At 53.7% G+C, this 13412-nt stretch overlaps 1 protein-coding gene across 13 annotated transcripts in view; it reads right to left on the minus strand.

Moving 5' to 3' along the window:
* The window catches only part of RAPGEF1 (Rap guanine nucleotide exchange factor 1), a 169998-nt gene that overhangs the window by 26313 nt on the left and 130273 nt on the right, over positions 1-13412 (minus strand). For 2 of the 13 annotated variants that reach the window (XM_031654665.1, XM_031654663.1), the window contains exons 13-17: positions 12022-12279; positions 11083-11175; positions 9176-9264; positions 5001-5112; positions 1539-3141 (exon numbers count right to left, since the gene is read on the minus strand). The exons of 5 other annotated variants lie outside the window; for them this stretch is intronic. In XM_031654665.1, the coding sequence (XP_031510525.1) occupies positions 3019-3141; positions 5001-5112; positions 9176-9264; positions 11083-11175; positions 12022-12279 (675 nt within the window). In that variant the 3' untranslated portion in view covers positions 1539-3018. 6 more of the 13 variants (XM_031654667.1, XM_031654666.1, XM_031654669.1 and 3 more) reach the window with 4 other exon arrangements.

Consider the following 13412-nt stretch of genomic DNA (forward strand, 5'->3'; position numbering starts at 1 on the left):
CTGTCTCTGATATTACAGAAAAAAGTGGAATTTTAGAACGTAGGACACTGCCTGAGCCAACAGGTGGCCAGACTTACTCCCTGCAGCCACCCCGCATGGCTGCTGAGGTGTGAGACCCAAGGAGGCTCTGTAGCTGTGCTCCTCACTGTGAGGCTGGGCGCACACATGCACGGCTTAAATCTTGTGCTCTGGGCACAGACCACCTGCTCCCACCTTCTCACTCATTGCCGAGCTGCTGGGTAGAGGAACCTTGAGGAACCAATGTCTCCAGCTGAGCCGTGCTGGCTTGGCTCCTGCCCCCACCCTTGCCCCATCCCCTCCTGCATCACACAAGAGAGGAAAACCCATGCCTGCTCTTGCACTGGAGGCTGCATGGGGTGGGGCCGGCAGGTGACGGAGGCTCCGGGCTGGGAATCACAGCAGGGCCCATGTGCACTGTGCTCGGGCTCATTCCTGGGCCCCCACACCTACCCAGTTCACTGTCAAGCTTGGACTTTTGTTCAAAGAGTGCTTCAGGAAGGAAGCAGAGATGGCCAGCATAGACCCACACCTGCTTCTAGAAGAATGGGCCCAAGTCAACTGGCCTTTGCGGGTGCATCATTGCCAGTAGCCATGGCGACTTCGTGGGACTCGCTGGTGAGCACTGGGCCACGCCCTGAACATACGCCACATCCTTCAGTGCCCAGAGCAATCCCACAAGGACAGAGAGGCCTGTTACCCCACCGAGGGAGAAGGAGCCCAGGTCTGCCCAATTTCAGAGCCCTCCCTCCTCTGCTGTGCCATGGATTACGGCAGATGGGACAGCACCTGGCTTCTGGGACGGGCAGTGCCGTGCCACTCCTCTAGCAATCACAGGACTCTCAGTGTGGCCCTGAGCACTCGGTGCACCCTAGCTCACCTGGTCTTCGTGACAGCCCTAAGAGGCCCCAAAATTGTCCCTCATTTTCCTCCCAAGGAATTGGAAGCTCTGGGGCTAAGTGACAGGCCTGGCACACAGTTGCCAAGGGATAGACAGGATCTAAGCTGAGGCCTGAGGCCAAGGCTGACCTGACCTTCTCCCACGCCAGGTCCTGACACCTGAGAGCAGAGCCACACAACCATAAAGCACCCCCACATGGCCTCTCCCTGCCAAGCCCTGCTCGGCAGGCTGGGTTCCACAGGCCTGAGCCATGGGGCTCCCAGCCGCTCGTGCTGCTGGTGCAGTCTATGGCTTGCAGGAAGCACCTGCCCAAGGAGCTTGCTTTGTTACCTGCCACAAGGTGCTTCACCCTCCCAGTGGAGCCATGGCTTCTGCCTCAGTAATACTTTCCTAGGTACAACCTTGGTTCTGGGGAGCCTCCAACCCTCCTGCTAATAACATCAGGCAAAGCTCCCACCGGCACAGAGCCTCCTCTCAGCAGGTCCAGCTAGCAAAAGCCAGAAGCCTCTCGGCTGTCCTGTCTCGGGGCTGTACCCGACAGGACAGTGGAGTTCACCCTTTGGAGCCGAGGTCTGAAGCCAGCTCCCGTTTCAGCCCCTCACTGTGGACAAAAAGGAAATGAAAGTCACTCCTGTGCCTGGCTGAGGATGGAGCCCCACTGTGTCAGGCAGGGAGGGGATTCACTGCAGAGAAGCCAAGTGAGGGCTGCGCTCAGGATGGTGCTGATCACGCCCCCTGCACCGTTGAAGTGCAGGGCAGGTTTCACACTCCCTCACGTAATCCGCATAACAACGGGCACCGTTCGCCCCTTCAACAAGTGGAGTCGGCTCAGGCCGAGAAGCCTGGGGACTGCCCAGGGGCCCTCCGAACCTGTCATGGCACAACTGGGGCTAGGATGCAGCATTGCCAAGTCTGGGCCCTGCCCTGGTCAGAACAAACAAAGGGTGAGGAAACAGTGAAGGGGAGGGCGGAACAGTGGCTGCGGTGAGTTTGTGGGAGCCATCTCTTCTTTTTCTCTAATTTTCTGCAACGTAAATATTTTTTATTACTACTTCCATAATTCAGAAATTCCCCGAGTCATTCTAGGTCACATGTTTTGGGAAACGTGTTGAGGAAACACAGGGACAGAGTCCTTTACAGAAATGAAACAGTTGGAGGCTGAGACAGGAGAATGGTGTGAACCCAGGAGGCAGAGCTTGCAGTGAGCCGAGATGCGCCACTGCACTCCAGCCTGGGCGACAGAGCAAGACTCTGTCTCAAAAAAAAAAAAAGAAAGAAAAAAGAAATGAAACAGGCTGGGCTAGGATTTCAAGGTGGGGGCGTTTTCATTCCCTCCACAGTTTACTTTACCATTGCTCTGACATCATCTTTTAAATCATTTTTTTCAATGTAAAAAGCAAAGCAGCGTGTGGAGAGATGGGCTGGCCGGGTGGTGCTGGCCCCTTGAGGGCAGGCAGTGAAGGGGGCTGCAGCCGCGCCCCACCAGGTCACTGGCACCTCCTTTCCAGAACATGACTGGGAATGACAGCTCTTTTGCTACCAGAGTCCACCCAACAGGGCGTTTTAGGGATTAGGGGATGGTCCCTGCTTTTCCAGCCCTCTCAATCAGCACACTGAATGCGTGGTGGGGTGGGGCAGCTGTGTGCTGTGAAACTGAGGCCGCTGCTACAGAATCGAAGGTTCCTGGACGGAACAAACTTTCAAGAATTTCCTCGTGGAGTATGTAAGTGAAGTCTGGTCTAATGGTCTGGAATAATAGAGTGACTCAGCAGTCAGGAAAGGGATCAAAAGGTACCTGCATGTTATCTTAAGTTTGGTACTACTGGGTGACATGCCACCATTCAAGGCGCTGTCTGTGGTGCACCTGCTATGCGCTGAGCCCCTGAAGGACCCTGGAGTCATTACCTTGTACCAGTGGAGGACAGACACCACACATGCCTGGAGTTGAACATGATCTACTTGTCTCCCAAGGTGGGCTCTCCCTGCTCTGACTCAGGTGCCCCAGGACTGCTCATCAGACCTGCTCAGGGCTGGCTGCCAGAAGGGGACAGGATAGTGATGGGAGGCCGAGTGGCACCTGGGGCGGGATCAGCCCCAATCTAGTGAGCTTGCTGACACAAAGGCCACTGTGGAGAGGGCACCCTACCTTTCCTGTCAGTCTCAGTAGCATGGACCAATAAGATGTCACCAGATCCTCCGCGGACATCCGGCCCGTCATCACCCTGTAATGAAAACAGCCAAGGAAGGTATGAGGCAGAGTACGCCCTTCAGAGAGTCAGTTTAGGAAGAAATAGGCAGGAATGAGGTGACAAAGAAAATGCAATGCAGGGGCCCCAGGTCCCCTCTCCTGTGCTCCTCGGCCCAGGAGCAGTGTGACTGCACTGCAATGCCAGGGGTGCCCTCCAGACTCGCCTTGTGCTTGGTGACAGCCACAAACTGGACTGAGTCTGGGAGCTGGATGGCCTGGGAGCTGCCCCGGCACCAAGACACCAGGACATGTCAATGTTTTGAGCACACAACTTGGGCCAGGGGGCACAGCACCATCCATCCTTCTCTGCTCACCAAACCACAAGTCAGAGGTGAAACAGGACCCCCCGGGGGCAAGACAGTTCCCAGTCTTGCCCAGGATGCCTGTGGAGGCAGCAGGACTATTTCCAAGCATGTTCATGTTCCCCAAAACTGCAGCAAGCTGCCCTAAATCTAAATCCATCTCCCCAGGTGGAGATAGAAGTTACTTGCATTGACACAGGTTCTTCCATGGGGCCCTTCATTAGAGGAGAGCAAAGCATTAGAGAGATATTCAATGACATCTGATGCTGCACACCACACCTGCCTGTTAAGTAGCAAGTCTTGCTTCCATGCGGGCAAACAGAGGTCACCCAGCATACAGCCAAAAAGAGCTGTGACCAGGGCCAGGGACGGAGGTTCAGGACAAACCTCCAGGCCTGTTTCTGCCCCTGGCCCTCAATGCTCCTTGCTCTGTAACGCTGGAGGGGACAGAACCAGCCCTCTCAGCTGTGGCACACACTCCGAGACGCGTCCACCTTTTTATTTTTGGGCTTTGGTATTTTACCTCCTGACTCCAGAGGCCTGAGATTGTCTTGGGTTTACCTCTGGGAGTGGGAGTTATGCCTTTGACCTGATTTTAAGGAAGAAATTTATGGCAAGGATCATGAAATGACACTTCTCTCTGCAGAGGAGCCCAGCTGTGTGAGTACCCCCACCAGCCCTGCCTGCGTGTGACAGTCCAAGGCACAGACACCTTCCTGGGCTGCTCCCTGCCATGGCCAGAGCCAGCGCATTCTTGCCTGGGAGTCTGCAAAGGACGGTATCTGCCCTTTTGTCTATGTGTCATCAAATCGAAGCTCCAAAATAGTTGCCTCCTCGTGCGGGCCAAGGCTGCTTTATGAAGCTGTTCCTTTGCACTTCCAGCACTGCACGCCAGGAGGGAGAGGCAGGGCACTCTCGGTCCAGCTTCCTCTCCACTGTCACAGGTTTGGGCCCTGTTTTCACCAACGAGGTGCTGCAGGCAAGGCACAGGACCAGGGAATCCACAGTGTCCAGGCCTGAATTTTCTTTTCTTTTCTTTTTTTTTTTAAGAGATGGGTCTTGCTATGTTGCCCAGGCTGATCTTGAACTCCTGGACTCAATCCATCCCCCTGCCTTGGCCTCCCAGGGAGACACCCAGCTGGTGTCTCCCAGGCTGAAGCTACAGTAGGGCTATATTTTCAACAACAGAAAAAGTTTCCCATTAGTGAGGGCCGACCACACACAGGCTCTGTCTGCAGAGCATTTACATGGGTTCCATCTCCACACCCTCAGGAGTTGTGGCATCTTTTGCTACAGAGGCTGCAGAACTTGACCTGTGTAAGATCACTTTCTCGAAGCATCAGGAGACGGCGCACTTCTCCTGGAGTCTATCCCTCCAGAGCCCACAGCCCAGAGGCTCCCCAGAGGCACTGAAAGAGTTGGTCTCTAAGCCTCCTGGGGTTGTTCTGCTTATGACAAGATCAAAGTCTCCTCAGCCCCACCTGCTCTCTGTGGGGCCAGGCTGCAAAACCCCGGCCTGGGAAGTCCTCACCTCCTGCTTGAGCGTCAGCCTGGACATAATTTCGTTGTGGTCGATGAGGGACAGCTCGTCCACTTCCTCCTCCGACTGAGCCGACTCCAGAGCATCTGGTGACTTTGGGGCCCTGAGGGGAGAAGTGGTTTGTGTTGCAAGTGTCAAACCAGCCCAGCTCCTGATGCCTGGAGGCCAAGGCAGTGCCGGTGTGCACGGCTCAAAACTGCTCCCAGAACACGCCTGCCCCGATGGCAGCTACATCGCTATGGACTGGATCCTCAGCTTTGCTACTGACTGGCTGTGTGGCCACAGGACATTCCCTGCTGCCTCCAGATGTCCCATCGGTCCACGGAAGTGATTCCGCTGGGAAAATAAAAAGGTTCCATTAAGCTGTTTGAGCGATGGTCTCAGCCACTCTCTGCCAAGGCCCATTGCACAGTCAGCATTTTAGAGAGAGGAGGAGCAAAGGGGCAAGCAGAATGGGAGAGAAAGCCGCATTGCTGTTGAGGCTGCTCCCCATCTTCTCCAAGGACCGACTCGCCACGGGACCCTCTGCTTGGCACTAAGAAAGAGCTGTGAATCAAGCAGATATAGCCTCTTGTCCCTGAGGGTTCAGTCTAGCAGGAGACAGAATTTATTTATTTGTTTTCTTTTTTTTTTTTTTTTGAGACGGAGTCTCGCTGTGTCACCTAGGCTGGATTGCAGTGGCACAATCTTGGCTCACCGCAACCTCCACCTCCCGGGTTCAAGTGATTCTCCTGCCTCAGCCTCCTGAGTAGCTGGGATTACAGGCACATGTCACCACGTCCTGCTAATTTTTTTTTTTTTTTTTTGAGACAGAGTCTTGTTCTGTCACCCAGGCTGGAGTGCAGTGGCACAATCTTGGCTCACTGCGAGCTCTGCCTCCTGGGTTCACGTCATTCTCCTGCCTCAGCCTCCCAAGTAGCTGGGACTACAGATTCCCGGAACATGCCCGGCTAATTTTTTTGTATTGTTTTTTAGTAAAGATGGGGTTTCACTGTGTTGACCAGGATGGTCTTGATCTCCTGACCTCATGATCTGCCCGCCTCAGCCTCCCAAAGTGCTGGGATTACAGGCGTGAGTCACTGCGCCCGGCCGCTAATTTTTGTATTTTTAGTAGAGACAGGGTTTCACCATGTTGGTCAGGCTGGTCTCGAACTCCTGACCTCGTGATCCTCCCACTTTGGCCTCCCAAAGTGCTGGGATTACAGGTGTGAGCCACCGCGCCCGGCCGTTCATTTGTTTTTTTGAGACAGGGTCTGCCTCTGTAGCCTAAGCTGAAGTGCAGTGGCGCGATCTTGGCTCACCGCAGCCCTGACCTCCTGGGCTCAAGCCATCCTCCCATCTTAGTCTCCCAAGTAGCGAGGACTACAGGTACAAGCCCCCACCACCATGCCTGGATAATTTTGTTCACTGTAGGGATGAGGTCTCACTATGTTGCCTAGCTGGTCTCTTTATCTCCTGACTCATGTGATACTCCCTGGCCTCTCAAAGTGTTAGGGATCACAGGCATGAGCCACCGCTACCAGTCTTTTTTTTGAGACAGAATTTTAAAACAAGTGGTCACGGTAGCAAGAGAACGGAGAAGCCCAGAAGGGTACCCAAGCAAGTGGCAGGGGGTCTGGGCCTGGCTCTAAAGGCTGGGAGGCTTTGAATGGGATGGGTGAGCCGAGGCTTGCAGCACTGAGCCCAAGTTGCCGGGTAGAAGGATGGAGAGAACATTCTCTACAAAGGGAAGGTGGGACGTCGGGAGGTCCAAGATGAGTCTCCCAGCTTAGGGCTGTTCTGGGAGAGTGGAAGCTGGGCCTGCAGATATACCCGCTCTCCCCTGGCATTTTCTTCCACGCTCCTCCTTGTCTTTGCATCGGGCCAGTCTTGTGGTCAACAAGCAGGTCGCAGCGCCTATCCCCAGGTATCTGAGATGCAAAATATGTGTCTTTATGCCGGGTGTGATGATGGCTCAAGCACCTGTAATTCCAGCACTTTGGGAGGTGGTGTGATCACTTGAAGTCAGGAGTTCGAGACCAGCTTGGCTAACGTGGTGAAACCCTGTCTCTAAACCCCGTTTCCTAAAAATAGAAAACTAGCTGGGCGCGGTGGTGCTCACCTGTAACCCAGCCACTTGGAGGCTGGAGGCAGGAGAATCACTTGAACCCAGGAGGCGGAGGTTGCAAGTGAGCCGAGATCGAATCCACTGCACTCCACCTGGGTGACAAAGCAAGATTCTGTCTCAAAAAAAAAAAAAAAAAGTGCCTTCAGTAAAAGAGAGTATGGATGGGCCAGAGTGGGCCCTGCCCAGCCTTGACAAGAACCTCCTGCTCCATGTCTCACAATGTTTAGCCTGGGTGGCTCGGCCTTTGATGGAAGGACAACATCCCACAATTGCTTCTGAGCAGTCAAATGTTCATCCTTCTCTTCACGAGAACCATCTGGAACTCTGAAGATCTATACTTTGGGGTCTGTGAAGCTGGTGGCACACCCATTCCCAGGCCAGATTTGCTTGGCCCACACTCCAGCCCAGGCATTAACCTAGAAACCACACTATTCCTGGGCTCTTACACCTGGGGAAACCCCAGTCTGCAGGTAACCAGAGAGACAAGTCACAGAGCACAAGAGTGGCCAGGAGGCTGGGCAGGTGGCCCTTCAACAGGTTCCTATGCAATGCTTTCTCATTTCTTTTTCTTTTTGTTATTAACTGCCTTTCCCCCAACCTGAGCCCTGAGCCCTGATACCTACAAGTGGCACTCCCTGCTCTAAGGTCACTAAAGACTTAGAGATGGTCAGCTGACCTAAGGGAGGGAGGGAAAAGCTTGAACACGTGGAACATTTCCCACAGTGAAGGGAAGTCAATGTGTGAAGTTGCAGTGGGAGGCCCATTTGCAGACCCCACACATCATAGGCATTTCCTTACAAGTGCATACTGGGGAAATTCACTACATATTTCTATACTCGACCAGGTTTGTTTGAAGCACATTGAAAAATGTGGCCGGGTAAGCGGTGGCTCACTGTAATCCCAGCACTTTGGGGAGGCTGAGGCAGTGGTGACACGAGGTCAGGAGAGATCGAGATCATCCTGGCTAACATGGTGAAACTCCATCTCTACTAAAATACCAAAATAAATAAATAAATAAACAAATAAATAATAAGCCGGGCGTGCGGTGGCACACGCCTGTAGTCCCAGCTACTCAGGAGGCTGGGAGGCAGGAGAACCGCTGAACCCGGGAGGCGGAAGGGCGAGCTGAGATGGTGCCACTGCCCTCCAGCCTGGGCTTACAGAGCAAGACTCTGTCTCAAAAAAAAAAAAAAAAAAAAAAAGTTATAAGACATTAAAGAGCTATAGCTACTAAATGCAATGAACAGCCTTGATCTTGGCTGCAAAATTAAGATATACAAGACATTTTGTCAGCAACGCAACATGCACACATAATGCCTAGAAATGTCCCTGATAACAAGTTTGTGGGTGGAGGGGTGTCTTTTACACTCTATCAACCTGAAAGAGAGGCCAAGACCAAGGAAGGTTGGCCTGGGATTTGAAAAAGACAAGACAAGGCTATTGTGGGTAATTTGTAAGGTAGATAATATAGATGCGAACAATTAAGAAGTAATGGCAAACTACATGTGAAGGCCTTTGCAGGGTGGGGTAATTAGTGATTTTTCTTGCTTTCGTGCAGTTTTCTATGCTTTTCAAGTTTCTACCCTGAGCTTGTATTATTTGAAAATCAGAAAAAAAGGAAGAGGGTCAGGTACAGTGGCTCATGCCTGTAAGCCCGGCACTTTGGGAGGCTGATGTGGGAAGATCGCTTGAAGCCAGGAGTTGGTGACCAGCCTAGGCAACATAGCGAGACCTCGTCTCTACAAAAAACAAACAATCAGCTGGGTGAGGTGCTGCATGCCTGTAGTCCCAGCTACCTGGGAGGCTGAGGTGGGAGGATCGCTTGAGCCCAGGAGTTAAAAGTTATAGTGAGCTGCGATTGTGCCACTGCACTCCAGCCTGGGTGACAGATCAATATCCTGTATCTAAAAAACAAAAAAAGGAAACAAGGAAAGAAGGAAGAGTTTCAACTTGAGGCACCCTCAGGCCTAGGGGCCAGCTGGGAGGGGCCGCTCAGGCAGGCCTCATGAGTGGGTACGCTGCTCTTGGGGGACCCAGCTCCTCTGGGTCCACTTCCTACCTCTCACTGCCGTCTCTGCTGTCCTTCCCAGGGACGCTGCTGACTGCTGAGGGATCTCTGGGATGTCCGTCTTTCCCAGTCGGTGGTTCCTGGAAAGAGGAGTGGGTGCTGAGTTCTGGACAGGGGCCCACTGCGGGGCTGCTCTGTCTTCCCAGCATTCCTGCCTGCAAGTGGCCGTGGAGTGCAAGTTCCTATGGAGCAATCTGAGATGTGAACAAATTAACGATGAATGCCGTGAATCACAGGAAACACCAGCCCTGGAGACTAGCATCTTGGGCTTTGGAGAAAGTGAAAGGTGCCACTATTTGTAACATCTGTAAGCTGCCAATCTAGGCAAAGCCACCTCAACCACCTCCTCAAAGAAGACTGTCATAGCCACTCCCCCTGAGCACAGCCAGGCGCTGGGCTCAAGGCTCTGTCTGCTTCTCCTCATCTGACTTCGTTAGTGAGCTAACGCCATCGTCCCCACTCCATGCACAGAAACAGAGGTCAGAAGTCAAGGACCCTGCCCAAGACCACACAGCTCATAAACAGCAGAGCTTGGATTTGAACCCAGGGCTATCTACCCGCAAAGCCTGTGCCCTTAACCACTGGACCCAGCTGTTGTGAACCACACTCTGCTGATCTAAAGTTAAAGAAGTTCTCAGGGCTGCAGTGCTCAACCGGGTTCAGTCCCCAAAGGGCCAGCTGCTCAGGCCCTGGGGTGCCAGTCCCCTCTTCCTCCGGCAGACTCACTTCCTCCTGCGTCCCTGGGCTGGCCCTACTCAGTGACAACATGGCCCTCCAACATCCCTGGTCAGCTGTTGAGGCCTGATGGAGAACTGGGGCAGGACAAATACAGAAATAGTGCTTCGAGGCAAGGAGCCAGTGGGCCTGGAAGCGTCACCGTGGAGGGAGAGAGCCGTGCAAAGCTGGCCTCTCCCTGCGCATGGACTTTACCACGGGGAGGCTGAGCCAGGGGGTGCCAGAGGCACAGGTCAGCAGGGGAGACAGCCCCCACGGACAGTGGGTCAAATCCTACTAGAGTGAACACTCTTCAGTGTTCTACAGCTTGCTAACGTCTGAAACAGGGCTGGCTCTGTGTGGGCCTCTGAATCTGCAAGGTGCTGAGAGAACCACCTTAATGGGTGTGACCAAGCTCTTCACGGGCAGGGCCCTGCCCTGGGGTGGATCACTGGGAGTCTTCCACTCCTCATGGGTCTCCCTTCAAGGAACTTGTCCCACCTGGGCTCGTGGGGAGCGCAATTTCTGAAGCTTTTGAACTTGCTCATGTTTGGCTGAAGCCAAACTTGGAAAGTGGATTGCTCAATAGAACTGTTGTACCTCGACGGTCGGGAGCTGGGACAGCAGCGTCACGAGGGTGCTGATGTCGGGTACCTTGCGCCTCCCTCAGGAGGGGGTGTGCATAGCCACGGCAGGGGCTATGGGCCAGACTCACCCGCTTCCTCGGAAGCAGTTAGTGTTGGAGCAATGGGACATGCTGGGGAGGAGGGAGATGAAGGTCTGAAAGGCCCTATGGGGAGAAGAGTCCCTCCCTCTGCATGAGGGACAGAAGATGAAGCTAACACCAGAAGATGAGGGAGGAAGGAACCCCACAGAGAGCACCGGATACACAGCCGGGGCCCGTGCCATGCTGCTCCCAGAGATTTCTAGAAGACCCATCTGGCCAGGCTCTGAGGAGTGCCACACGCATTGAAGCAGGAGCAAAGGGCAGACCTCCACCTGGAAGCCATGTCCTCTCCCAAGGGCCGAGCTGGCTCCCAGCAGCCTGCAGGAGCCCAGTCTGCTGGTGACCAGGAGGGGGCTCAGCCCAACAGAAGCAGCTGCGGGGGAAGCGGCCTCGGGAGGGCAGGGCCCAAGCCCTGCCAGGCCAGGCCACATGCAGGAGGCCGCCCGAGGTTACTTACTCCTCGAGAGGGAGCCAGCTCCTCGCTGCTCTGGCCAGAGGAATACAGATTGACATATTCACCCTCACCAGCTTCCTCACTGGCGTTTTCACTCTGGGGGAGACAGGACGAGAGGAAAGACACATGGGCCAGGCCCTCCAACCCGCCCTCACAGCTGGCCAGGGGACGCCACGGCCTGCACTCTGCTCTCCCCAGGTGCAGAGAGCAAAGCTGCTTTTGCCACCTCTTGCCTCTGCGCTAGAGAGGACCCAAGTCTCCTGCAGCTGCTTCTCCAATGGTGTCCGGGGCTAAATCATCCTGGAGAGACGGCCCCACTGTAGTGGAGACGGCAGGGGTCCCCAGTGTGGCGGGAAATGATTATGCAGGGAGAAAAGCAACACATCAAGACAATCCCACACACTGGGGAGTGGGGTCCGCTGCCTGCACTTCCTCTGCCCCATGTATTTCTCTGCTCCAATCGGCAAGGCAGCGTTTCTGAGTTGGACGAAGCGCTACAGGCACTTTAATAGGCTTCTGTCATCGGCACCACAGGCAACCAAACAGACACTTGCCCTGAATCTGTCACCTCCACACTTGCAAAGGGGTGTGTGACACCCTTTCCCTAAAAACAGACAACTAAATGGAAAGCTAGTAGCATTTTGTATCTTATGTGTCTGATAACTTCATCTCTAAATGGCCACTAACCTATTTGTGGAAAATCAGATTCCTAGTTTGATAGAACTTTGTATAGAAGAGTCAGTTCTGTTCTGGAAACAGATGGGCTACCATTGCACCTTGTGACCCTCAGTAGCAGGTGCGCGCTGGCACCCCTGACTGCTAGAGAAGGGGAGGCAGTGTCTTTCAGGAACTGTGAAACCGCTTTTTAAAAAACCGTGCAGCCCCACGTGCAGGGGTATGTGTGCGTGTGTGTGTGTGTATGTGTGCGCGCTGAGTTCTCACCGAGTCAGTGAAAGAGGTTTCGGAAGGAAGGCAGACAGTATTCCCATGAAAGCTGCTCTCCTGAGAAGCCGAGAGAGGCCCGTCCACGGTGCTGGGAGGTGGACCGGCCATGGCTGGCACGGCTAAGTCAGAGCTCTGAGCCTGGTGGGCAGGTGGGAAATGTGGAGAGGAAGAGGAGGTAGGCGGAAGGAAAGGCGGAACGGAAGCTTGGTGGTGAGGCACGAAATCCTGGGAGTAGGACCTAAACACAGACTTATACTACAGAATCCAGGTGGAGAACAAACAAAAACAAGAATACGGGAAGAAAACAGAAAAGAGAAAAAGTAGTTAGATTGGCAGTAGCTGCGCAGTGACAGGCCGTTCATAGTAACTCTAACAGGGACCACCAATCACGCCAAGCAACCCCCAGTCCTCAGGCCACTGTGATACCCGCACCCAGCACCTCCTCCCTTGAGAAGGGCCCTGAGGCTGGAGAGTGAACAGCGCTGTCCTCAGGGCTGTCTAAATGGCCACATGCTCCACTGCGACAGAAAATAAAACCTGTGTGGTCCATCGCTGTCTTGCCTGCTCAGGAACCTCACGGCTAAATTCAATGTCGTTGTAATTACTCATTTTGAATTTTTGGATGAATCTCTCAGGTTTTATTCCTTAAGCGTCAAACACTGCAACTTTTAAACACTGAAATCCACCTTGAATGCTTTTGGAAAGGAAGGGCTCAAACCCTAAGCGTGGCTGGCAAGCTGCACTATGGAAATGCTAACGATGTCTGAGTCCATTTCTCTTCCTAACCCATTTTCTTTCTTTTTTTCTTTTCTTTCTTCCCCCCGGCCTTTTTTTTTTTTTTTTTTTAAAAACAAACGAAGTAGGCTGGGCATGGTGGCTCACACCTGCAGTCTCAGCACTTTGGGAGGCTGAGGTGGGTGGATCGCTTGAGCCCAGGAGTTTGAGACCAGCCTGGGCAACATGCAAAACCCCATCTCTACAAAACACACAAAAATGAGCTGGGGGTGCTGGTGAGTGCCTGTAGTTCCAGCTGCTCTGGAGGCTGAGATGGGAGGATCACTTGAGCCCAGGAGGCAGAGGTTGCAGTAAGGCAAGATAGAGTCACTGTACTCTAGCCTGGGTGACAAAGCAAGGCCCTGTCTCAAATAAAAACAAATGTGATCTTACACCTTTGATGCCACCTTGTAGCCACAAGGCTATACTCCCCTACATGCTCATCAGACAGGAAGGTCTGACACTGTGCTGAGAAGTGACAGCAAATCCCATGGCTTTTGGGGTCCAGTGAGCACCCCAGGCTGGGGCTCTGCTGCTGAAGGAGGGACAGAGGCGTTCTAGGACCACTGGTCAGCAGGCTCCACGTGGAGAGAACCTAATGATGTGATGTCATC

The sequence above is a fragment of the Papio anubis genome, chromosome 13 (genome assembly GCF_008728515.1).
Source record: "Papio anubis isolate 15944 chromosome 13, Panubis1.0, whole genome shotgun sequence".
Lineage (NCBI taxonomy): Eukaryota > Metazoa > Chordata > Mammalia > Primates > Cercopithecidae > Papio > Papio anubis.